At 40.6% G+C, this 26021-nt stretch overlaps 1 protein-coding gene across 1 annotated transcript in view; it reads right to left on the bottom strand.

Annotated features, from left to right (window-relative positions):
* Nucleotides 1–313: 313 nt before the first annotated feature.
* Nucleotides 314–26021, bottom strand: part of WT1 (WT1 transcription factor) — a 64510-nt gene continuing 38802 nt past the window's right edge. The window contains exons 4-9 of the mRNA XM_089673494.1: nt 19710–19787; nt 9166–9268; nt 5276–5426; nt 3939–4028; nt 3025–3117; nt 314–1742 (exon numbers count right to left, since the gene is read on the bottom strand). Of these exons, the coding sequence (XP_089529620.1) occupies nt 1621–1742; nt 3025–3117; nt 3939–4028; nt 5276–5426; nt 9166–9268; nt 19710–19787 (637 nt within the window). The 3' untranslated portion in view covers nt 314–1620. The remainder of the gene's footprint in view (nt 1743–3024; nt 3118–3938; nt 4029–5275; nt 5427–9165; nt 9269–19709; nt 19788–26021) is intronic.

The following is a 26021-nucleotide window of genomic DNA, read 5'->3' as shown; positions in this document are numbered from 1 at the left end:
CACACTTGAAATGAACTCTGGACCTTCTATCTGCTCATTGTAATTGGGATAATGAGGGAATAACACACACCTGGCTATGGAACAGCTGAGAAGCCAATTATCCCATTACTTTTGTTCCCTTAACAAGTGGGAGGCACATATGCAAACTGTCATAATTCCTACACCGTTCACCTGATTTAGATGTAAATACCCTCAAATTAAAGCTGTCAGTCTGCAGTTAAAGCACATCTTGTTCGTTTCATTTCAAATCCATTGTGGTGGTGTATAGAGCCAAAAATGTTAGAATTGTGTCGATATCCCAATCTTTATGGACCTGACTGTATGTTATCATCACAGACCATGAATTATACAATGTGGCACGTATTTTTGGTGATTTCTGAGTATTCTATTACTGTTCCAATATTTTAAAATTCATGCATAATTATAATGTTTGGCTTGGGGCAAGACACAGGCATAAAAGGTTTAGGTTAGGCTGAGCATTATTGCAAGAGTTAAGATGTAACGATAGGGCTGGGGTAGATTGAAAGGCAGGGGGTGTATTAGGAGCTAAGATGATGTTTAAAGCTAAGATGAATCATGATTTAGTTTTTTTTTATATGACTACTGCCATAAGAAATCATTGAATGTGCTAAAAGCATGAATTCAGTTATTGATCCACTTTAACGTGGCTCTTCACCTAGGGAAATGATGTGCACTGTTCCCCCTTTGCCTCCTGAGATATGGGTCACATATCTCAGGAGGCAAAGCCTTCCATTTAGTAAAGATGGAGGGGGCAGGCCCAGCAGGGCGTCATCGAGAGGCACGTTGGCTGAACCCAGAATAGTAGCAGCCTTTTGATGATGTCAGAACAAAACATGATCTCAGGTGGATCCGCTGGGTGGGCGAGTATCTGAACTGTGCAGAACTCACCACCAGGTAATTAGGAGTATTTTTTTAAAAAAGGGGGAAGGCTGAAAATCTGCTTTACACATGTACACTTTCATGTGCTGATAACTTTGTGCCAATGCAACAACAAGTACACCATCATTTGGAAGCTCATAACAAGGATAGTCTTACAAATCTAATGGCATGATTTTTATAGAATGCAGATGATATTAAATAAGACCAATTCTCTGCCTATTCCAAAGGTTTGAGATATTTGGAGACCACTGAAATACTATGTCTATGACATATTAAGACATTCTTCAAAATTGTTTACAGGTTTGTAATAATTAATTTTCCCTTTATATTCACCATTGTGTTAGGCGAAGCCCGTGCAGTTGAAACTATGAACAGCATCAATGTTTTGTAATTCACTGGGAAAAAGTGGTGGCTTTGATATCACACCATGACATGAGACAACCAATACACATTTGTTTTTCATGCTGCATACAGCATCACATCCTCACTGGTTAAATAATTAACAAACAGCACAGAGATAACGAGGCCAAACACAGCCATTCACTAGAGAATTTGTCCCACCAATTAGCAGAACCTTCTTTACAACCTGTCTCTCATATAATGGCTGTATAGAATCCCACTTCTCCTGTAACATGCCAGGAGCCCTCCAGTTGGTTGTTTTGGAAGCTTTATATATAATGTATAGAGGTTTAAGTCCACAGGGGTCCTTGGCCCTGTCACCTAAAGAGCCAGTTGTAGCTTGGTCATATTTCTCTGGTGCATGTTGTGATGGCGGACCAATTCGTCTGACCTGGCGAACTTCTTCTGACAGCTGGGCCATCTACAACTGAAAGGCTTTTCACCTGTTGACACAGAAATGTCCAGTTATCATGAAAGAAAACTTTATCAGCATGAATGCACAAAAAAGACAAAGGAGGCACATGGCTAAATGTGTCTGTGTAGATTAAATGAATGTTGTCTGATATGAATGATTATGACATGTTTGCTTGATATGTAGTGCTATGAAAAAGCATGCCAGATGCTCTTGGATTGTTGGCATCTGAAAAAATCCTTATTTCTATGTGTTCTAGAAAGAAAGTGATAATGTGCAATCTGTATGGTGCCATGGACCAGTTTTAACATTTGTTGTCGAAACAAACAATTTTATGTAAAAGAACTGGTCCTGGACAGCAAAAATATATCCTAAATGTGTGGAAATTTAAGACAGTAAATTTTGGGGATGAGCATATAAATTATTTTTAATAGTTGAGTTTTCTTCTCCCGTTGGTCTACTGCTAGGTGCTTGAAAGCCTATAACCACAGACTCCAGAAATGGACTGCAGCCTAACCTTCAGGGATTTCAAGTCTCCACCTTTTCAGGGAGGCAGCAGTGAAATCAGATGACTTCACCCACACCTTCAGAAAACATCAAAAGCTGCGACCAGGGTCATTTATTTTTTTTGTAAAAACGTTTTTTAAAAAGTTTTCAAACTATTAATGCTTAGGTGATGAACAATTGACTGTAAAGTGAATCTTTCATTTTCAGGGAAGATCTGCTTTAAAGTGTAGGTTAAAAGTCAAGTTGAAGTTAGAGATCAGGATACTTTTTTTTTTTAATACACAAGCTCCAGGTGTAGAAATCAACATACCAAATAAAGTATGTCTAAAGCTGAAGACTTTTTTGTAGATAGAGTAGGGAAAGAGGAAGTGGAGTTTTGGATTGGGATATATTTAAATATTAGTCCACCAAAAACGGATATTTTAGTTTTTCTTAAAACCTGGATTATCAAATCACCTAAATGATTCTTTAGTCACCCCGCTTATGGTATCTCTGCCCTTTAGTCCCCAGAATTGCTACCAGACCAATGCTTAATATGACTGTATAGCAAGTATGTGGGAAACACTAATGTACACTCCTGTTTGCCCAGAAACAGCAAGATTCCAGGGACTGATAAGTACGTAGAAGCCATATATCATATGAATAGGGTCCACTAATGAAAGCATGTAATTGTCCCTTTGATAACTTCTGTAAGTATTATATTAATATATTTTTATCAGACACATTTTTATATATTCAGTGAACACTGTATTTACAAGCAGCAGGAAAATTCAAGAAAATATAAATGTGAATAAAGGTTTACGCACTTGTTTTACCTGTATGAGTCCTGGTATGTGTCTTTAGGTGGTCAGACCGCGAGAACTTTCTCTGGCACGTTTTACACTGGAAGGGTTTCACACCTGAAAACAGATTTAGAGGACTTATAGTATATTTAAACCTCAACACCCAACTTCTTTAATTTGCTTCCTGTGCACTCTTTTCACTGCAGTCTTAAGCAGTGTTATTAGCCTTGCCTGGGTAACCTCTGCTGGAATACAAACTAGTTCCCCCATGTTATTGAGATAAGGAGGAAGTGTTCTGGAGTTCTGCCCTAGGGTGACAATGCTGTTTCTCCATATATACAGTACATTGATATGTAGTATTGTCACCCTAGGACAGTAATTACATTACTGACACAATAATCAATGTAAAATAAAGGGGAAAAACTAATGCAACCACCACATCTAATTTTTTCAAATCAAGTTAATTCATTTGGGCGAAATTTGCCTCTAATTGTCTTTTTTGTCTTAATCTTGGTGATATTCATGATGATGACCAAATTGAGTGTTTTGCTGACTTTAAAATGCATTGGAGACAATAACAGGTGAATTTTGCCAAAATTAAAGCGGAACCAAACCCTACTATCCTTTAATCTGCAAACTCAATTTCGATGTAATGACTTCACTCATCCCCCATTGAGAGTAAAGGCTGAAAAGTCTGAAGATTCATCACAATGTTTTTCACAACTGATACACAGCAAGTCAATGCAGTGAAACAAGCAAATTCCTACAATAACATTAAATACATTTCTCGTTCTTTTTATTGTTTTTTTTTTAGCAGGAACAGAATGAAGACAAGCTATGAACTATTTTAATTACTGCTGACCGGTTTGAATCCAAAATGGCAGAATTAGGTATGAGCCTAGAAAAGTTGTTCCTTGTAGTACAGAGATTTTACACACCTGTGTGTCGTCTTTGATGCCTCTTAAGTTGGTCCGAGCGAGAAAACCTTCTCTCACAGTCTTTAAAATCACACTGGTAAGGTTTCTCACCTATAAAGAAAAAATATGTAAGAAACCAAGTTTACTGAATGATCTGTCCTTTCCTAAAATAAGACATAGCACATTTAAAAGCTCATCCAGAACAAATTAGCATTAGGAAGGGTTAGAACCTTGGTAGGCTTTTCCTATCTTTCTGTGTCCCTTTTGGGGAAATTTCACCTTACTCTTGGTTCTGGTGACCCAACAAGTAGATCTTCCCATTTGGGAAAAAAAAAGCATTTGAGAGAAGTTCTCGGCCTTTCCCAATCTGTTTTAGCAAATGTTTTCTTGCTGCCTCTGTCCCTATTGGAGAGTTCCAGGTTAGGGAGATTTTTCTACATCACATACCATGAGGTTCTGTCCTGGGAAATATAGAGCAGACTCTCATCAAAAGACTCTCCAGTCCATTTCAAGAGTATCTTCTCATGGCATTCTGGCTCTCCCGTGTTCTCCGGGGATCTAGCTGAAGATGTGTAATGTCCTCTCCTTTACCCCCTTAAAGTCAGAATTTATTACTGTCTCTGTTTTCATTGAGAAGATTTTGCTCAATTCCATCTTGAAGAGATTTAGCTCACTTCTTGTTTTGATGGCCACACAGAAATTATTGAAAACATTTACCCAAAGGATACAAAAGCAGCAATAAAGGCCACCAGAGATTCTAACTCATTCTCCCTCTATCTAAAGTTAATACACCATTAACAAGGATTGGGGAAGTGGGTGGCAGTTACTAAAATTAGTAGATTTCTGAACAAACATGCATATGAACATTCAAATGAAAATTCTAATAAGTACATTCGTTGACATGAATGTTGTTCAAACGTGCTTAAAAACTTTAGCTTTTAACATTCAATTTTGGAGTGAATGGACTTTCCCAAATGAAAACCGCATTCACTGTTAGAAATTTGCTTGTTCAAAAGAATTTTTCCATCCTGCTCCTTTGAATTTTTTCATCACTGTGAACAAAAAGGAATGTCAATTTGAACCCACTATCCATTAGAAAAACAAACAAACATGCATAAAACCAACATTTTCCAATGAAATTCTGCTAGCATATGGTCATCTTAAGAATGAAACTCCAACACAGTGGAATTTCAGGCCCTAGTACAGAGGGAGGCTTTGATCCATGTGATGACCTCTAATTTTGGTAATAATTAGTATGGTAATATGGGTCTTCTTCAAATGTATTTGTGGATGAATAGCTACAGTTGATTCTGAGAGACACAACATTGGATGACGATACTGATACATGTTTATCTTACCTGTGTGCTTTCTACTATGCATCTGCAGATGGGACAGTTTGAAGTATCTTTTGTTGCATCCTGGATACGCACACATAAAAGGCCGCTTTTCATTGGTTTCTGTTGATGATCTGACTATAGCTGGGGTCACACCAGGAACACGTCTAACATCCTAATAAGAAGAAGGGAACCATATGTATAAATGCTGTTAGTGTTTTCACAGTTTTTGGCTTTATTTAAATGTGCGGCCTAATTGCTGTGATAGCTTTTCAGAGGTGTTTGAAAAGGTGTGAGGAGGCCATATGAGGTAAACCCAACCACTAAATCTCATATAAAGTTTAGGATGCTAATGTAATTTTCAGTATATGGAAAACTGCAGCTTTCATCAAAATAATACCTGGTGATCCCACCACCAAGCTCTTTTTTTAGGCACTTCTCTGTCTCCCAGTTGAGCTCTTGTGCTGTCACACGGGCTTAGGATGGAGTCTGGAAATGGCCATTTCACCACACATTACATCGGCACTGTATGGCTCATTGTTGTCAGCCTCAGAAAACCCACCATGCAGCCATTGCTGGAGTGTATGCATAAAGGCATGAAGTGGCTACAAAGAAGCTTCTGGAGATCAGTGTGATGCAGCAAATGATGAAAAGAGGTGAAAACAAGTATTTCATTTTTCTTAATAGCATTAAATATGGAACTCTGTGCTTTAACAACCTAAATGCCACATAGTTAGGGCTTGCATCTAGAAACATAGTATACTGACAGCTGAAAAAAATATTTCTGACCCTTTTTCTATTTTTTTTTCTTTTTTCAACCTTTTTGTGTAAATATAAATCCATATTTATCCACTAAGTCATGTATTCTGTGTCATTTGCAGAGCAGCTCAGTTCAACAAAATAGAAGATCTTACAAATGGAAAGATTTTGTTGCAATTCCTAGTGGTAGGCCTATAATAGAGAAGGTGAGGAACAAAGGGGTCAGTTGTGTGGAGGACATCATCTGTCTGTTCTGTGCAGAACAAACTGATCTGAAATATTGTATCTCAGGCTGGAAAATTGAACAAATAAAGCAGCTGATCTAGCAAGGACCAGAAATGTCCCTGCAAGTGTTACATTGTAGTAGATAACCTCTGTGTCCAGCACACAACACAATGGACCCAGGACCGTACACTGCTCTGCACAATTTGATTATTAACAATAATAATAAACAGGGGCGGACTGACCATTTGGAAACTCGGGCACTGCCCGAGGGCCCGTGGTCAGTAGGGGGTCCCATGAGATGCCCCTGGTACCTTTTTCATAGGCTTTTTTGAGTTTGGGCAAGGACACAGGGGCCCCTTGATGCCCTATTGCCCGGGGGCCCCATGAGCTGTCAGTCCTCCCCTGATAATAATGTTGGCACATTAAAACGTCATGTTAGACTAATGGAACCAATAAGTAATTGCTGATCCCATCTACCAAACACTGGAGCTGTGTAAACTCAAAAAATTCTTCCCAGATAATAAGTATATGTAAACCCAATATCTATTTTTCATAGGCTTTGTTGAGTTTGGGCAAGGACACAGGGGCCCCTTGATCCCCTATTGCCCGGGGGCCGCATGAGTTGTCAGTCCGCCCCTGATAATGTTGGCGCATTAAAACGTAATGTTAGACAAATGGAACCAATTAGTAATTGCTGATCCCATTTACCAAACACTGGAGCTGTGTAAACTCAAAAAATTCTTCCCAGATAATAAGTATATGTAAACCCAATATCTATTTTTCAGTGTGATTGCCATTATGTCTCAATGTGTACACTTTTCTTAGAGTGGTTCTAAAGGCTGAAGACCTGCAGTAAAGTTAAAAAATGTCCCTATATTTGGTATTGCTCCCTCAGCCCCCTTTATATGTACCTGAGCCTGATTTCGATCCAGCGCTGTGCCCGACTGCAGCAGCTCACTCGTCTCTCTTTGCTCACAGAGGCAGCAGCGGGGGCTCCTGCTGCTGTCATTCAAATCCTGTGAGCAGAGCAAGGGGCAGGGCTGAGTTGTGCTGAATGTGTCAATAGATGCACACAGCCTGTCTTGGAAAGCAGCTTCCTCTGGTGGCACACCAAGAAGAGGAGGAGCCCAGAGCACCGCCGGGGGACCTGAGAAGAGGAGGTTGAGAAGGGGAGCTTCAGGGGCCACTCTGTGCAATACCATTGCACAGAGCAGGTAAGTATAGCATGTTTATTAATTTAATAAAAATAATGTTAAGCTTTACAATCACTTTAAACAATTTGTTTTGTGATTCTGTTGCAAAATTTCTTACCTGGAGATCCTGCAATTGACAGCACTTCCGGTTTCAGGCTGACAACATTGAGCTGCTGTCTCACCACAAGCATCAGCATTGTCAGCCTGTATTGTGCATTGCTTCAGTTGGCCATTAAGCTGTTTATCAGATCTATGATCAGACAGACAGCCCAATGGCCACTGAAGGAGCTCACATAACAGGCTGACAATACTGATGCTAACTTCAAGGTGGTAGCTTAGGCTACATTCACATGGGCACATATCTGTGGATAGTTTGCTGCATTCAGATGCCTCTGAATGTAGCAACACTCTGCTATGGCCACATAAAAGCTGGCTGAATAGCTGTGGTTAGTGTGAGGCCAGAATTCCAGAGAATCGCAGACCCTGGATGAATACTGTGCATCCAAGGATGGTCCAAGGTTTTATGCACACGTAACCACTTGCATGAGTAATTACATGAGAACAGCAGCGCTGCTGGCCATTGATTTGTGCAGCATGTGCAGGTCACATTTACAAACAGCCAACCCTGGCTGGTGCTATTCGGCCATGTGGATGTAGCCTTAGGAAATGATTTTACTGGTATGAACTCCAGGTAAATAATATTTGGAACAGAAGACAAAAGTGATTTGCTTAACCACCTTTTAACCATTGGATTGTATAAAAAACACTGGAGAGGTGGATGTGTAATTCTGAAGAGCTATTTATAAATGTCACTGCAGAAATCACACAGGGGGTTGTGTAATGGCTATGATTTGAGCTGTCATTAGATGGCTCCAATCACAGACACAATGTACTGAGCCGGCTAGAGCAACTCTGTACCTTCAATTCCAGGTATGGCAATTTTTATATAGATTGCTTGGACCATTTTAAATAATTATGTGCCATACCTTTGGGATCCCCTTGAAAGCTGAAAATCACTGCAATACGCACTGGTACTACAGTGACTTATACTAGCTTCCAAGTCTCTGCTCTTCTGTTTTCTGAACAAAGGTAGTCACTGCCTTAGTGCAGGCACCATTCAGAGAACATTTTTCAATTTCTCAATGAATGCAAAGTGTTTTCTGATTGATCAAAGTGGAGATTGTGAGATTGCCACTCCATCTTATCCAATCAAAGAAAGCCTTTGCATTCATTAAGACAATGCAAAGTGTTCCCTGAATGGCGCCTATACCGAGGGGATCACTGCAGCAGCGGTGTCTGCTATAGTGATTTCCAGCTTCCACTGGGATCCTATAGGTATGGCACATACATACTTACATTAGTCCAAGCTGGATCTATGTACCTATGTTAAAATTGCCATTCCTGCAATTCATCTGTAAACGTAAGGCATGATGCCTAACATACTGAAAACCAGATCTTGTATTTGCATGCATGTTAAGCATGGATTTATACCTATATGTTTTGGTAATCTGGGTTTTACCAAATGCTACTATAACACACATTAGAGCACAGCATCCCCAACATACAAATATAGTAGTTGGCACCACACCTGTGCTGTTGCACACCACAATGCATATATTGTGAGTTGTGGTGCGATGCATTCCAAAAATGGTACATTGCATTGCCAGTCTTCAAATTGTGAAGGAACCCCAAAACTTGCCTCTGTATTTTTAGAACAGTTAGTAGTACTATGCTTACTTGTATTCCTCTGAACACACCATGTGTGTGTATCCGGTACTGACCACCGCAGCTGTACAACATGGGTGTGCTGTGACTGTCATTTTCATAGGTTGTCCCATGACTGTAAACAGAAACACACCAACAAAATTAGTCCTTATGAAAAAAAAAGTTAACAGATTATCTGTCCTATATAGACCATTAATGGACACGGCCTTTTCATTTTTTGGTCAACCTGAAAATGAATTTTTAGTTATGGTGGATGCTAACGACCCACTCAGCTTTCTTGTGTCTCCCTTGGACTCCAGTGGCAAGGTCTATATATTTTCAAACATAGGTGGTCTCACTCTGCTGCAGACAGGGAAGTCTCACTTCTCTTGCAACACCCATAATGAAGAATGGATGAAGAAATCCATCATGTAGAATATTAGTCTTATGTGATGGCTCTGGAAGGAGAGTGGAGCTGGGAATTTGGATGTCAATATTGTGCCGCTGGAGTCCCAAAGAGAAATAAGGATGTGGTGATTCCAAAGGCTGTCAATTATCTGAAACTAAGATTAGGTAGACAGATCTTTTAGGGTTTCTTGATAACCCCATAAGACTTTGTGACAACCCCAGATAAAAGGACAAATGCCTTAGGCAAAGAATATGTTATCGCTTGATTTAAGGGGTATGTAATCCCTATAATGAACCTTTTTGTTTGCTCCCTTTTGGTCTATTGAATATGCCATTAAAAGTGTTTTGTTACATTTGTTCAATAAGTGGAAGAATTGCCGTTTACAGGCAAAATGCAAAGAGTGGCTCTGTGCTTTGTAATTGCTGTTAGGTACACTGTCCCCAGTTCTCTGTCCGAACTACTGAACCCCTCCCACTATATTATGAAGATGAGAATAGGGAATGTGTTCTGTAGTCCCAACACCCCTTCTCCTGGGGTGACAATGCTGCTCCTCCATAGGTACAGTACATTGAGTAAGTGTTGTCTCCCAAAGACAGAAAGTATGTTACTGCAGTAGCAATGGGCAGGTGTTAAAGGGGCACTGTCAACCTCTGCACCTCACTGTCTACAAATCACCACTGCCCCCCCCCCTCCTGTTATAAATTTACCTGTGCACCCCTGTCCAAAGCTCACCTCTGCACACCACCATCCACAATTCATCTATGCACCCTTGTCCACAACTACCTAAGCTGATCTATTTGCCCCCCTTCACAACTCACTTCTGCACCCCTGTCTGCATCTCAGTTGTGCACCCCCTGTCTGCAACTCACCTCTACACCTCTCATTACAACTCACCTCTAAACCTACCATCCAGAACTCACCTCTGCACTCCCTAATAACAGCTTACCTCTGCACCCCCTATCTGCAATTCACCTTTGCACCACACACTTGTCCCTTACTCACCTCTGCACCCCCTGTCCGCAACGCACCTCTGCATCTCCACCCATCTGCAATTCACCTCTACCGCCTGTCCACAACTTACCTCTGTACCGCCTGTCCACAACTCACCTCTGTACCACCTGTCCACAACTCAGCTCTGCATTCCTGTCCACAGTTCACCTCTGAACCCCCCTTTCATCCACAACCAGGGGCGGACTGACCATTTGGAAACTCGGGCACTGCCCGAGGGCCTGGGGTCAGTAGGGGGCCCCATGAGATTCCCCTGGTACCTTTTTCATAGGCTTTTTGAGTTTGGGCAAGGACACAAGGGCCCCATAATCCCCTATTGCCCGGGGGCCCCATGAGTTGTCAGTCCGCCCCTGTCCACAACTCACTTCCCCACTCAGTGACCACAATTCACCTCTGCATCCTTATTTCATAGCTTATCTCTGCAACCTCCCCGCAAAGCTAGGCTTTAAAGCCCGGTTCTATAGCTCCTTAGTTTTGCACCCCTCCTCAGCTCTGACTTCTGCATCCTCATAGCCCTCACCTTTCCACACAATGAACCCCACTGTCCACTTCCTTGCATACCACTACAAAAAGCACTTGCTTTGCCCACACCCTTTGGGGCTTAGGGGCCCATTTATACTAGATGTGCTTGGACCCTTCCTATTGACACATACTGTAGATCTGGACACTGTTCACTTCTAGGGGGGCTCAAAAATTGGTCTTGCACAGGGGCCCAACACTATGTGGAGCTGTTTCTCTGACCAATAGGAATGTGCAGGAGGCAGGAAGTGGCAAGCAAGCTTTGTGACTACAAGGAACTGCCAAGCCCCTTTACTTTTGGAACAGCTCAAAATTTTGGAGATTGCTGTAGCTACATGCAGCTACCTCTTGGTACCTACACTTTATACATGCAGAGCATTTTTTTTAAACACAGAAAGTCCAGTTCACAAAGCGAGCACATTGGTATAGGAATCTTTTTTTTTTAACGGAGAAAATACAGTCACATGAATAAAATAAAAAAGACCCACATTTTTGCGTTAAAGTTTTGTGAATTCAGCCTAATGTTTCTTGAAATTACATTGTGCATCATTGTTTGCACATGAGATGAAAAAAACTGTGAGGCCAGTCTTGTATCAGTTACTGAACAGCAAAAAAACATCAAAAAACTTTATAGACGGACATATAGTTCACAGATATTTCAGACTTATGTTTATGGTCCTTCATGCTAGACATACCAAACTGCATTGTAACTCTGAGCCAAACAAAGACAGATAAATACTTTGGCTTTACATCTTGCAGATGAGGCTATGTCTAGGGCTGATTTTCCACAGATTCGGCAACTTTGGTCTAAAAAGAAAAAGGAACTTTTCATCTTTGCTCATGTGGCCATAGATCATCTAAATATATTTTTTCCTTTATCCTTGAAGAACATTCAGGTCATTTTTTTTAACAGCCTGTGAAGTTTTATAACTGCAAGACAGGAGCTGTACAATTTCTATTGTCTCTTGTATTTTAGCTGTTCCCTAAAGATTACGTCCCTTCTTTAATCTTTTACATTTAGAGTTCAGATTTTGGTCAAGGTTGACGGGTTTCCACTCTGCAGCTCACTATAAAATTGTTTTTAAATGTGTATATATGGACAAACTAATGATGATGTTTAAGTTGCATAGGCCAATTTTAAAGCTATATTGTAGACATTCATCATCACCAGTGTGACCATCCTCATCATCTACATGTCTAGAATTTTGCTTTAAAATTTTAACAGTTTTTCTTCAATTTAATTTTTTCTATTTTATAAAGTGTATTTAAATATTTAACCTTTTTACCTTATGTAAAATTTTTATTGTACAAATAAGCCCATCTCCACATTATATAAACACCCTCCCAGAGGACCCTCCAACAACTAAAAAATTCATGTACATTTCTTTAATCTACTCCTAGATTGTAAGCTCGAAAGAGCAGGGCCCTCGATCCCCTCATGTTTTGCGTTGTATTGTATTGTTATTGTTCTGTCCCCCATTGTAATGTACAGCGCTGAGCGAACTATTGGCGCTTTATAAATACTGTATAATAATAGTCTTCTGACCGGACCATTGATATCATCAGGGGGTGTGTCCCTGACAGCCAGGCTTACAGGAAATGGGTTTAACAGGGCTAGATGTCATTCATCCTGGAGACTGTTAACTAGTAGCAGAGGATAGAGTCGACTTAAAGGTGAGTATTGCAGTGAAAGCTTTTTTTTTAATACATGCTGGTCAGTTTTTTCTTTACACCTGGAGTACATTCATGACATACAGAGGAGCGTTTATCATGCAAATTAATGACAAAATCAAATGTATATCTATTGCAAATCAGGAGCTTCTCATTTAGAAAATACATTCAATCTTTTGTGTATTTGCAACACCTGGAAACTTTGAAGGTCAACTTAGACAGTTTTGAAGAAATCTCACTTTTCAGAAGGTGCCTGATAGGCAGTGAGGAAGCAGTTTTTCACCTCCTCTTTGCCTTTCTTTAACATCTAAAAGTCCACACCACTGCACTCTACTGCACGCAGTAGTGGGACAGTTGCAGTGTGGCCACATGCAACCCCATTTACAACCAAACGTGATAGAAAGAATCCTTTTTACAGCAACGTATTCCAAAATATCATGGCTGTATCTAGTGTATGAAGCGCTACTCCTGTAGGAGCTGCAAGAATACTGTCCAGGTCTTCTCCACCAGCTTTGCCCGTCAGCCAGGCACACAGGCTCATTCACACATTTCTTCAATGACCAGTATAGGAGTGTTGTTTTTGTTGTTTTTATTTTTGGAGAACTTGGATAGGGTTGAGAGAATTAGGTGGGTTACTCCAAAAACAATAACTGTGTACACTTGAAGACTTTAGATATTCTTCAGAACAAGCTATAATAAAGTCTGTGCTTGTAGCAAACAGTAGACTTCAGCTGTAAGGTAGTAGTAGTAGTTAACTATTAATGTCTTTCTTAGAGCCACAAGAGCAGAACCCCTTCAAGTAGAAGATTAGATGGACAAAGCTCTTCAAGATACCAGCCGGTGTTCCCTTTAACTAGATCCACAGCTGACTCCCTAGCACCAGATGGGTATTGGCAGCACAAGTCTCTAAGATCCTTCAGGAGTGTCTATATTCACAAGACCCAAGGACAGGTGGTTGCCTTCCTCCATGATACCAGACCAAACCTTCAGCCAGCTCCTAGTACTACCCATGTCTCCTCATTCAGGTCCTCAGGTCACCCACCTGAGGCCTCACAACAGCATACATAGCAGCATTGCCTGGAAGGGCAGCATGCCCCCTCAAGGCTGGACTAGTCCTTTCCAGGAAAAAACCCAGAGCTCAGTGTGGTCACTGAATATATACAGTTACCCAGCATTCCATCAGAGTCTCTCTCTCATGGATAGACCAGGGCTGTATCAATATTCATGCCGCCATCTGCATAGCTCTACAAATATCATTCAGAAACTTCTCAAGCTCTCTAGATGCAGAGGGAGCTATCAGGCTGGCAGCAACTGAACACACTGAGCAGAATGCAGCTTCACTGAACATAGTGAGCAAATTATGCTTTAACCAACAAATCAGAGCCACTCTGACTACTGTGAGGCAACTAAATGTATCTATCAAACACATACTAAATCTATCTAAACCTAGCACCTATCTAGGAGGGTGCTACATGTATACTCCCATATGGCTGCCTTAGCAGCTTAGAGGGGTGGTTGGGATGGGGCAGTAAAAATGCAGCTCAAACTCCTCTTTTAACAGCCCCAATTGCAAGTCTAAATTAAAGTAGAACTATAGGCAACACTTTTTTTTCATTTTGCATAGAGTAAGGGAGGATTATAACCCCTGTCAGTTTATTTTTTGCCTTCTGAGTCCCACTGGGGAGATTTACATTTGCTTCCTCTTCCTTTCCCATAGCCAAAATAGGAAGTGAAAGGAAATCCCTGAAAATTAACCACTTCCAGACCGGACACTTTTACCCCCTTCCTGACCAGGGCAATTTTCAGCTTTTAGCGCTATCACACTTTGAATGACAATTGCGCGGTCATGCAACACTGTACCCAAATGAATTGTTTACCATTTTTTTGAGATAGATAAAGCTTTATTTTGGTGGTATTTATTCACCACTGGGATTTGTATTTTTTTTGCTATGTAAATGAAATGTCCAAAAATTTTGAAAAAAAGTGTTTTTTTTATAAAATTTTGCAAATAAATAATATTTTATCATAAATCTTAGCCAAAATTTATTCCGTTATCTTTTTAGTAAAAAAAAAAAAATCCAAATTAGTTTATAAGCAAAAATTATAATTTTCAAACATTTTTTTTTACATTTTTATTTTTTTTTTATATTATTATTTTTTATTTTTATTTTTTTTTTTTACATACTGTCACCCTAGCAGTACTAGTGAGGGGTGATGAAGATTTTTTTTTTTTTTTTTTTACACTGATTGCTTTTACACCCATATAGGATGTAAAAGCAATCATTTCTCTTTCTCTCTGTGTGCATTCTTGCACTCATTGAGAAGAACTGAGTGAGCTGTGATTGGTCACAGCTTGTCACATGGTACAAGGCTTTTGTGAATAGCCTTGTACCATATGACCTCTGTGATCATTCACAGATTTCACACATAGTAAGCAATGATGTCAGAAGTGACATCTTGCTTACTACTTTGCATGTGATCACTGATTGGCCAATCAGTGATCACATGATCGGGACCTCATACAGAGGTCCCGTCTGACGATCGGTGTTTCACTGTGTCCGGAGGACACAGCGGGCACCGGATCGCGGTGCTGCGTGCTCCCAGGGAGCGCGCACAAGCAGGGTGCGGGGAGGCCGTTTATAGACGGCCACCCGACCCTGCAGTGCCACCGTCCGGCCGTTTATATACAACGGCCGGTCGGGAAGTGGTTAAGGGAATCCCTTTGGGACCCCCAGGTCACCGGAACTAGTGTCCCCATTGTAAAATATCCCCTCTATTACTATTCTGTGGACAACCCAAAATTTGGGGTTTCTTTTGCTTTCACTTTCAATGATAATTATAAACATGACGAAAACAGAGGGTGAATCTCCCTAATGAGGACACAGACAGCAATAAAAACTGACAGGGGTTCTAATCCCTCTTCGCTCTGTCCAGACTAAAAAAAAGTTTTGTCTTTAGTTATACTTTAATCCTAACTGCTGTAGATTAGAGAGATTTTTACACACCCATTATTATAGTGGAACTAAAGGCATTAAATGTACTTTAAATAAAAAGGTAGCTGACATTGAAAGATTTATGTACTGCATACTACGGCGCCCTGTAATCATACATTTCAACCTCTTTGTTGAATCTAATTCAGAGGGAAAAAAACAAATACACACTAAGGTGTCATGCACACTAGCATTTTTTAAGCTCCTAGAAGCTATTATCAGCATATTTGTTTTCTGCTCCTACAAGATTACTAGTGTTATCCTATGTGTCCATGCACTCTACTTTAGGATATTAGCATTTTTGAGCTTCAGTGTCTAGGAGCAGAAAAAATTCTTTTTGCAGAGTTTTTTGGAGCTTTTTTTTTAGAAGAAAAAAACACGAAATATTCCTAAATGCTGCTAAATGCTACTAAAATGCTCCTAGCTTTTTTCTTGCTTTTTTTTTCTCTACATGTACTGTAAACAGGCGAATAAAACGCTAACGCTCCTAAACGCTTCTAAACGCTACTAAAAAATGCTATTACCAGTGTTTTTTATCCAGCATTTTTCCCAGCATTTATCGAGCTTAAAAAACACTAGTATGCATGGAGCCAAGTCAGGGCACTATATTTTGACGGTGGTGACGTCACTCTCCTTGTCCGGCAGCTGTGTCCTCTCGCGATAGCTGTCATTGACATGTATGGGCATTGTATTTCCTCATATTGCATATGCACAGGATTTTGTGTGACATCAGCTGTAGGAGGATGAGACTACCCAAAAAAAGAAAGGGACTTCTCCAAGATGGTATTCCTTTTAGACACAGAGGGCTGAGCTTGGACTGTCGGGTTTTATTGTAAATTCTTATAATACTATCAAAACTATGACTATAGGCAATAATTTAGACTCATATATTGTTAAAAAACTGAGTTTGTAAAAAGTGCATGAGATTAGTTCCACTTTACGAAATGGTAGGAGGTAGATATACTGTCTGAGTGAGCCTTTAGAGCAGCAGAGGGAGGAATTTGTGAATCAGCCTGCAATCTAATAGTAGATATGTCTCATATTCTGTATTCCCTTGATGTGCAACATAATTCACAAATTCCTCTCTCATTTTGTAAAACATGCTGAGCTTTCTAATAACGGTACACGTCTCATCTCTGCAGTCTGCGTAATCTGATATCCATGCAATTTAGGTATATTTCATATTTATTGAGAATAAAAGCTGCTACTCTTTAAAAAAAAAATATATATATATATATATATTATATACACTATATTGCCAAAAGTATTGGGCCAGTCCTCCAAATCAAGCACCTGGGCATGCAGACTGCTTTTTCAAACATTTAGGAAACAATGGCTCGTTTCCAGGAGCTCAGTGAATTTAAACGTGGTACTGTGATAGGTTGCCACCTGTGCAATAAGTCCATCTGTGACATTTCCTTGCTACTAAATATTCCATGGTCAACTCTTAGTGGTATTATAACAAACTGGGAACAACAGCAACTCGGCCACGAACTGGTAGGCCATGTAAAATGACAGAGCGGGGTCAGCACATACTGAAGCGCACAGTGTGCAGAAGTCGCCAACTGCCTGCAGAGTCAATAGCTAAAGACCTCCAAACTTTGTGTGGTCTTCAGATTAGCACAACACTGCATAGAGAGGTTCATGGAATGGGTTTCCATGGCTGAGCAGCTGCATCCAGCTACATCAACAAGCTACATCACCAAGTGCAATGCAAAGCGTCGGATGCAGTGGTGTAAAGCACACCGCCACTGGACTCTAGAGCAGTGGAGACTTGTTCTCTGGAGTGACAAATAACAATTCTCTGTCTGGCAATCCGATGGATGTGTCTGGGTTTGGCAATTGCCAGGAGAACGGTTCTTACCTGATTGCATTGTGCCAGTGTGAAGTTTGGTGGAGGGGGATTATGGTGTGGGGTTGTTTTTCAGGGGTTGAGCTTGGCCCCTTAGTTCCAGTGAAGGGAACACTTAAGGTGTCAGCATACCAAGATATTTTGGACAATTTCATGCTCCCAACTTTTGTAGGAACAGTTTGGGGATGACCCCTTCCTGTTCCAACATGACTGCTCACCAGTGCACAAAGCAAGGTCCATAAAGACATGGATGAGTGAGTTTGGGGTGTAGGAACTTGACTGACCTGCACAGACTTGATAGAACACCTTTGAGATGAATTAGAGCAGAGACTGTGATCCAGGCCTTCTCGTTCAACATCAGTGCCTGACCTCACAAATGAGCTTCTGGAAGAATGGTTAAACATTCCCATAGACAACCTCCTAAACCTTGTGGACGGCGTTCCCAGAAGACTTGAAGCTGTTATAGCTGCAAAGGGTGGGCCAGCTCTATATTGAACCCTACTGTCTAAGAGTGGAATGCTAAGTTCATGTGCGTTAAGGCAGACGTCCCGATACTTTTGGCATAGTGTGTGTGTATATATATATATATATATATATATATATATATATGGCTTTCTTTTTCTTTTTTCTGCAGGAATGTGGGGGAACACAGGGGAGCGCATTTCTGGCACCATAAGCACTGAATGTTTGTAATGGCAAGGGGTGCTGGAAGCTCTATTGATGCTGGCTGCTGGGGGATCTATTGTCACAGGAAAAGATCTATTTGTGCATGGTGGTCTATTGCTGCTAGGGGGTCTATTGTTGTTGGTGGTGGATCTATTGTTCTTGGGGGGTAAATTTTTGCTGGAAGGGATCTACTGTTAAATACGGGGTCTATTGTGGCTGGCTGCTATATCATCTATTGATACTAGCTGCTGGGGGATATGTTGTTGCTGCTGGGGATCTATTGTTGCTGGGGTGGTATTTTATTGCAAGGGTGCATTGTTGCTGGGGGAATCTGTTGTTGTTGCTGGAGGGAGGGGGGATCAATTGCTGCTGACTGCAGGGGATATATTTTACTGCTTTTCTTGTTATCATTAACAAATTCCATACAAATTACTTAGCACCACAAAATACTACTTGGCTCTGTATTCTCTAAAAAGGAGCGGTCCTGAGAGGTGGGTGGGGGGGTGGAACCTTGGGATGGTGCTTGGAGGTGGGGGCAGAAACAGGAGGTGACTCAGAATGGGGGAGTTCCCGCAACTATCCTCTGAGAAAAAATCCCTGTGTATATATATATATACACACACACACACACACACACATGCACACAGGCTGTGCAAAAGTGGGCATTACTTTTTTTATTAACTTACGTAGGTCCTTCAAATTTTACAAGTTGGTAGAGTAACTCTTCCTCTATAGTAACTCTTCATTTTTATTGCAGGTAGATAATGGATTCCAGGCAGTTAATAAAAAAAGTTATGACTTTTGTGTTACTTTTGGTACAGCCCTTGCACACACACACACTTTTTTGTACTCTACACAATATAAACAACAAAAACAACCTTTAAATTCCCTTTAATAAAGTGCAAATGAAATCACTATGTTAAAATAGCACTAAACCACAGCAGCCAATGATATTGCATCTTTTTATTTATTTAAAGCTGATTTCTTGAATTTGATTATTTTGGTGCTGATTATTGCATCAGTTGCAAGCATAATGCATTCTCCTGTCAGTCACAGTACTCATTACGCACAAATACAGTGTATAGAACAGGGTTTCTCAGCCAGGGTTCCATGGAGCCCTAGGGTTCCTTCAAATGTTACTATGGGTTCTTTGAGCAATTTCTGCCTCTCATACAAGTTCCCACTGACACCATTGATCTTTTTAGCCATCTATATGGGGGTAATTCTTCCCAATGACCACAAGTGTAAGGAGCATTCCTCCCACTGACTATCACACGAATGTATCATGAGTTATAGATATAGTACTTTTTAACAGGGGTTCACTGAAACCAGAAAGTTATTTCAAGGGTTCCTCCATGTTGAAAAGGTTGAGAAAGGCTGGTATAGAAGTAGAATAATGGAGATACAACAGTACAGTTTTTATATAGACAATGGACACGTGAACCTATGGGAAAACTCTTACCCTTTCAGTGAAGAACTCAGATTCATCTGGTTCCATGCCATGCAATCTAGCTGGGAGGTCATCTGGTACAGATTATCACTGTGGTAAAAAACAGATGTGATAAATGAAATTCAACAACCTGGTCCCATCCAGGCTTATCTACCATTTTTACTAGTAAGGGATAATCTACAAAAGACAATTTTTATCTAATTAAGCTACTGAGAGATGTTCCCGCTTGTTGGCAGCCATCTCATTATGTTGAATTACCCAGGGGATTTTTATTATCTTAGTTGATCTGCTAAAATAGTTAAAGATTGATCATTAGGGGTATTGATCATTATACCCATGGAACAAATGGTTTCCTGTGGAGTAAGCTACACAAGTGACATACATAGTGCTGATTCTGCTCCAGGTAAGGTTAAAGTGATTCTAAAGGCTGAAGGTTTTTTTACCTTCATGCGTTCTATGCATGAAGGTAAAATAAGGTTTTGTGTGCAGCTCCCCCCTCACAGCTGCCCCTAATGCTTACCTGAGCCTGATGTTCACAAGAGCAGCTGCTCTCTCGACTCTCTCCCTCCTCATTGGCTCAGGGACAGTAGCAGTATCCATTGGCTCCTGTTGCTGTCATTCACAGCCAGTGAGGAGTGAATGGGGGGCATGGCTCAGAAGCATGCCCGCACAAGTGCCCACATAGCAAGCAGCTTGCTATGGGGGCACTCAGCAGGGAGGAGGAGCCAGGAGCACCAGCAGAGGACCTGAGAAGAGGAGGATTGAGGCTGCTCTAGTGCACAAAGCAGGTAAGTATAACATTTTTGTTTGTTTTTTGTTAATTTACTTTTAGTATCATTTTATCCACTGCAGCTCAGAGACAGGCTCTCCCAGGCTCATCATGTGCCTCCCCAGCAGGGGTGAACTCCCAATCATGTGACAGCCAATCACAGTGATCACATGATCAGAAACATTGTCTGGTATTAGGATCTACTTGGTGGGAGGCAAAGGCAATGGGGTAAAGGTGGTGACCACATTTGTTTTCTAGCTTGGCAATACTCACTCACCTTACTATATCAGGACAAGAGACACAAGGTAGGACAATTAAACCTTGCCCTCTTCTGTTCACCATAACACAGATGGGCAAGGTTCAGTAGTTCTCAGAGAACAATGTAATTGATAACAGTCAGCATTGGAAGTTATCAGCTTACGAAATTCCTGACAAGATCAACGGATATCACAAAAACACTTTCAACGGTATGTCTAACAGAACAAAAGGGACCAATTAGAAGAAGTTGATTGTTAAATATGCCTTAAACAAAGTTTGTATCTTGGTATGTGGTTGTTGTGATTATACACAAGGAACCTCTAGCAGCACATAGTAGAGGTCACACGATTGCACATTTTTGTCAGTCATCTGCATATGATTGCAGTAAGATGCTTCTACATTCAACATGTGTACGTTATAGGGAGCCATTTATTCCAGCTGATTTGCAATAAACTGCTAAATAAACATTAAAAATGTAAACATATACATTTTGATCTGCTGTACTTTGTATGTCATTACCATAGCAACACTGGGAGATTAGGTTGTTGCAGACTTAGGTGTTATTGGCATGGACACTATCCTGTTTTCTGGACATCAAGTTGAAGGGAGCAGCTCCCACTGTGACAGGAAGGTGCAGACAGCAAGAAAGAGGAATTATCCCCTCCACAATCTCTCCAAATAAGAAAAAAAAGTTTTTGCAGGAGCTTGGCTTTAAGATGTATTAAATGGTGCTTAAGGCATGCTAAAGTGGCCACTTAATATTTATTTGAAGTGCTCTGCCAATAGCATTGAAGAGGTTCTTAGCCAATGAATGCAGTACTAGTGTTTGTATTGTACATAAGGCACACAGCTTAATGATGTTGCGGGTATAGCTTATTATACAATAAATGTTATACAATACAGTAAAACCTTTAAAATATTCTAAATAACAAGTGCACAATAATTTCAGTATGTATAGAAAGTGTTTTCTGCATTTTGTTGAGTGTTTGGCTTAGTTTTCAATGTCTGAGATAGACAGAAATATTACTATGCTCAGTAGTGTTTGTGTAAATTTGGACATAAACACTACAGTGTGCTAAATTTTATTAGTGTTTTTACAGTACATGTAGAAAATAAAAAAGCTAGAAAAAAGCTGTTAGTAGTGTTTTCGTAGAGTTTAAAAGCATTTAGGAGCATTTAGCATTTTTTTGCTTAAAAAAACTCTACGAAAACAATTTGTTTCTGCTCCTAGAAGCTGAAGGTTAAAAAAATGCTAAGGCTCTATGCACACTATCATTATTTAAGCTAAAAAAAACTCTGGAAAAAACGCTGGATAAAAAACGCTGGCAATAGCATTTTTTAGTAGCGTTTTAGTAGCGTTTAGGGGCATTTGCAGTTAGGGGTCAAGTTGATCATGTTTACAAGCATGTCTGAACTATATACACAAGCTGACCTGATAAGCAAATATTGTCCAAACACAAAATCCATGTGTATTCTTACGTGAATCTTGGTGTGTGTTGTGTATTTCTTCCAGTTCAGTGCAGTAATCCAGTGTGAAGCTTGTGCAGGAATTTCCTATATTAAAACCAGCCGCTGTTGCTCTCTCTCAATAGGGTGATTGGCCTTGTATCTGCCCTCTCCTCTAGTCTGCATTCAGCCTGTAGTGGAAGGTCCTGCTGGGCCCCTCTGGGTTCTGCTAGGCCCCTCTTACAGCTCTGCTGTCTGTACAATGTGCAGCCCAGTGATGATGTCACTACTACTTTTACAAGGTAATATTTGGGTTTGCAAAGCATTTGGTGCACAAGAAGTGGATTATATCTCTTGAAGCTATTGAGGACTATATTTGCATCAAAGTTTTCACACCCGGGGTTTAACTTTTTTGTTAATAAATTCTATTTTTATTGAGTTTTACAAAATAGAATACACAAGGAACCAATACAGTTCACAAGACAAACCCATCAACAATAAAAAGATTAACACACAAGCTGCACTTCACTCCCTCCCGGACCTCCATCAGAATCATCAACGTGGTGAAAGGTAATATATAGAACTTCCAGTTGTCTCTTAAAGTAGGAAAGATGGCAGTACAATCTGCTCAAATATACTCCTCAAATGGTAATATAGAACAGTCACCTGGTCCCACAACAGCAGAGGATAAGTCCTATAAAAGGCTACAGGACAAAGCCTTGGTGGAACTCAATGCAAAGAAAGAGAGAAAATTAATTTAAGAGGGACCAAAGTGCTTAGGGCACTGGTCAACCAGCCAAATATTACATACAAAGGGTTCAAGTCAGAACCGCAGTATCAGAGTTCTCTAGACATGAGGCCAGACCTTCTCAAATTTAGAGGGACATCTTCTGGTATTATAAGTGGCATTGAGGGGAGAGCAGTATTTACAATTGGCCTCCACGTATTTAGGGTCGGTGGTATAGGGAATTCCTAATGAAGGACACATAGAGAAGATTCCAAGCAATGTTCTGGTTGCTTAACCAACAGCCAGTTCACAGGGCCCAACAAACAAAGACCAATCTCCTGGGACACCTGAACAGCCCTTACTGAACCCAGTAGTTATGAATTACTGAATACGTCCAGAAGATATGAAGAAAATCTTCAATTAAGCTGGAGCAATTTCAACATTCACTAGACTGGGTAGCTGAGAACCATCCCACCTGACTGGTCAGAGATAATTGCAGGGAACTATTTATAAATGCACAAGTCTGTCTCTGGGAGAGATTAAATGGTGGAACTGATTGTCCCCAATATCCTTCCAATCATCTTTATCCACAGTGGGAAGAACCAGAGACTATTTTTCCCTTGTATTTACTTAGACCCTGCAATGTAGGCTGTTGTATTGCTTTATATAGAGTACGCATTGGGCAAGGGCTCACAAACTGAAACAGGCTAGATGAAATTGAGCAAGTATGGCGCAATTGAATAGAGTAGACTATGTATCTATTGGGCAAGAAGTACCTCAGTTTCAAGATATCAAAAGGTGGAAAGTTACTGTCTAAAAATAAATTCCCTAGAACCATAACCTTGATGCCCAGATGACCAGCTCAGGAATTTGGAAGAGATGCTGGAGATTCAGATTGTTCTACAGAGAAGTATGCAGGGACCATCGATTAGCATTAGTTAGGGGAAGCACCCTGAGTCTGCAACATGCTCAGATAGTGGAACGCATCCTTCGAGTGAGGGGGTATGGAGCTCGGGATCCTCTATAAAGGAGTAGCTGGAGTGCCATACAAGAGGTCAGTACCGCTGCCTTCGTCACCACCAACACATTATCCTTATTTGCCACAAGCAAATTATAAGCATGAATGAGCTGTCCTGCCAGGAAGTATTGAAAAAAATTTGGAAGAACCAACCCCTCAGAGGCCAGAGGTTGCCTTAGGGTAGCTAAACTAAGGTGGGGAGCCCTATTATTCCACAGAAAGGAGGACATTAGTGCTTCCAACTGTTTAAACTTGGATTATGTAAACCATATGAAAAAAAGGCAAGTAACTTCATCTTAATTAAGTTTACCTTTCCAGTGAGAGATAGGGGTAAAGACCTCCAAGCCTCAAATCTGGACTTGGAAACTTGCAACAGTAACAAAAAGGTGACAAAATCTGTGCCATCACTAGTCACACTTGTATGCCCAGGTATTTTATCCTGGTTACCCACTGGAGGGGCAGCGTCACAACCCAGGCCATTATCGGTATGGGATCACGTGGTAGTATGTGCGACCTGCCCAGGGGCGGACTGACCATTTGAGCACTCGGGCACTGCCCGAGGGCCCGGGGTCAGTAGGGGACCCCATGAGATGCCCCAGTACCTTTTTTATAGGCTTTTTTGAGTGTGGGCAAGGACACAGGGGCCCCATGAGCCCCTATTGCCCAAGGGCCCCATGAGTCGTCAGTCCGCCCCTGGACCTGCCCCAGTTTTTATAAGGCCGGAGACCCCTGAATAATCCTCCAGAGTCTGAGAGTTCAACTTTAAATCAAAAGTTCATCTCAGCATTGTGTAAATTTTACTCCATGCTGCATAGCACCCCTCTTGTGTCAGTATCCAAGCCTAACCCTTCTGCATCTAATGATACCAGTGCTGTAAGCGAATACTACCTAATGAATTGTAATTATATGAACAGTCTACATTATTCTTTATTCCATGATACACTTTTTTTTCAGGAGTCACCAAGCGAACTGTCTTTGTTTGTGGGTCCCTAACCTAGTCTGGAATTATACAGTATCTGCCTATTAAAGACAAGCAAAGAATAAGGGAATTGCTCATTACAGGGTCTGGACTGGCATGAAGCTCACACAATATTCTTCATATCTATTCTAAAACTATCTTCTCTCCTGCAGTTTCCCCCGTCATCCCGTGCTGGTCTGTACCACTGCATTTAGCAATTCCACAAATTCTTCCTGTACCGCCAGTGTAATTAATACCTCCAGGACCATTTTTTTATAAGAAATACCAGCTCAGGAAAATTACAGCAGGAGATTCTTTTACACTTGTGTTGAGATGACACGTCATTTTTAACTTTAAATGTTTTTTTTTTTTGCCCTGTTCTGCTGGGTTCTTTTCAGCAAGTGGTCTCATTTTTCTCCAGATTGTCATTAATCTAAATGTATTGCATATCACTGTGTTCCCTTGGAAAGCTATTACCTTTGTTACTAAACAGTGCAGCCAAAACAGGGTACTGGCCTGCCTCTGGTTAATTAAGTTCATTAACCTTTCCGATACCAGAAGGGTTCTTGGATTGGGCATCACAAAAAAAGTGAACTTCCATAAATATTTGACATCACAGAATTGTTGCAAACTTTTTTTTTATAATTTAGCATTCTTTTAAAGTATACTCCAGCTATCAATCAGCCATCATCCACATTTCTAATTAAGAAAAAAATGTGTGTGTGTATATATATATATATATATATATATATATACAGTGTGGAACAGAAGTATTTGAACACCCTGCGATTTTGCAAGTTCTTCCACTTAGAAATCATGGAGGGGTCTGAAATTCATATCCTAGGGAACTACATCACCAAATCATAATGCTTGTTGGACATATTTGCTGAGTCTTAATTACAGATTATGCATATTGCAATTCATCCACAGAACGATTGATGAAGTGTTCAGTTATTGGTATGCCCAGAATATCTTTCACCTCATTCTCTTGAGGAAGTAGATACTTGGCTCAAAAAACACATAGAGATAGGATCCTTAGGCCAAGGGTCTAGCTCCTCAGGAGAATGGAAGGTGAAGAGTATTCTGTGTGTACCAATATGCTATCAACAATTTATAAACAGATGAATATTGTTCAAGTTGAGAAGGCT

The sequence above is a fragment of the Staurois parvus genome, unplaced genomic scaffold (assembly GCF_062004578.1).
Source record: "Staurois parvus isolate SC_StPar_1 unplaced genomic scaffold, SC_StPar_1.0 ptg000138l, whole genome shotgun sequence".
NCBI lineage: Eukaryota > Metazoa > Chordata > Amphibia > Anura > Ranidae > Staurois > Staurois parvus.
This window is presented reverse-complemented; position numbering and strand designations above follow the sequence as displayed.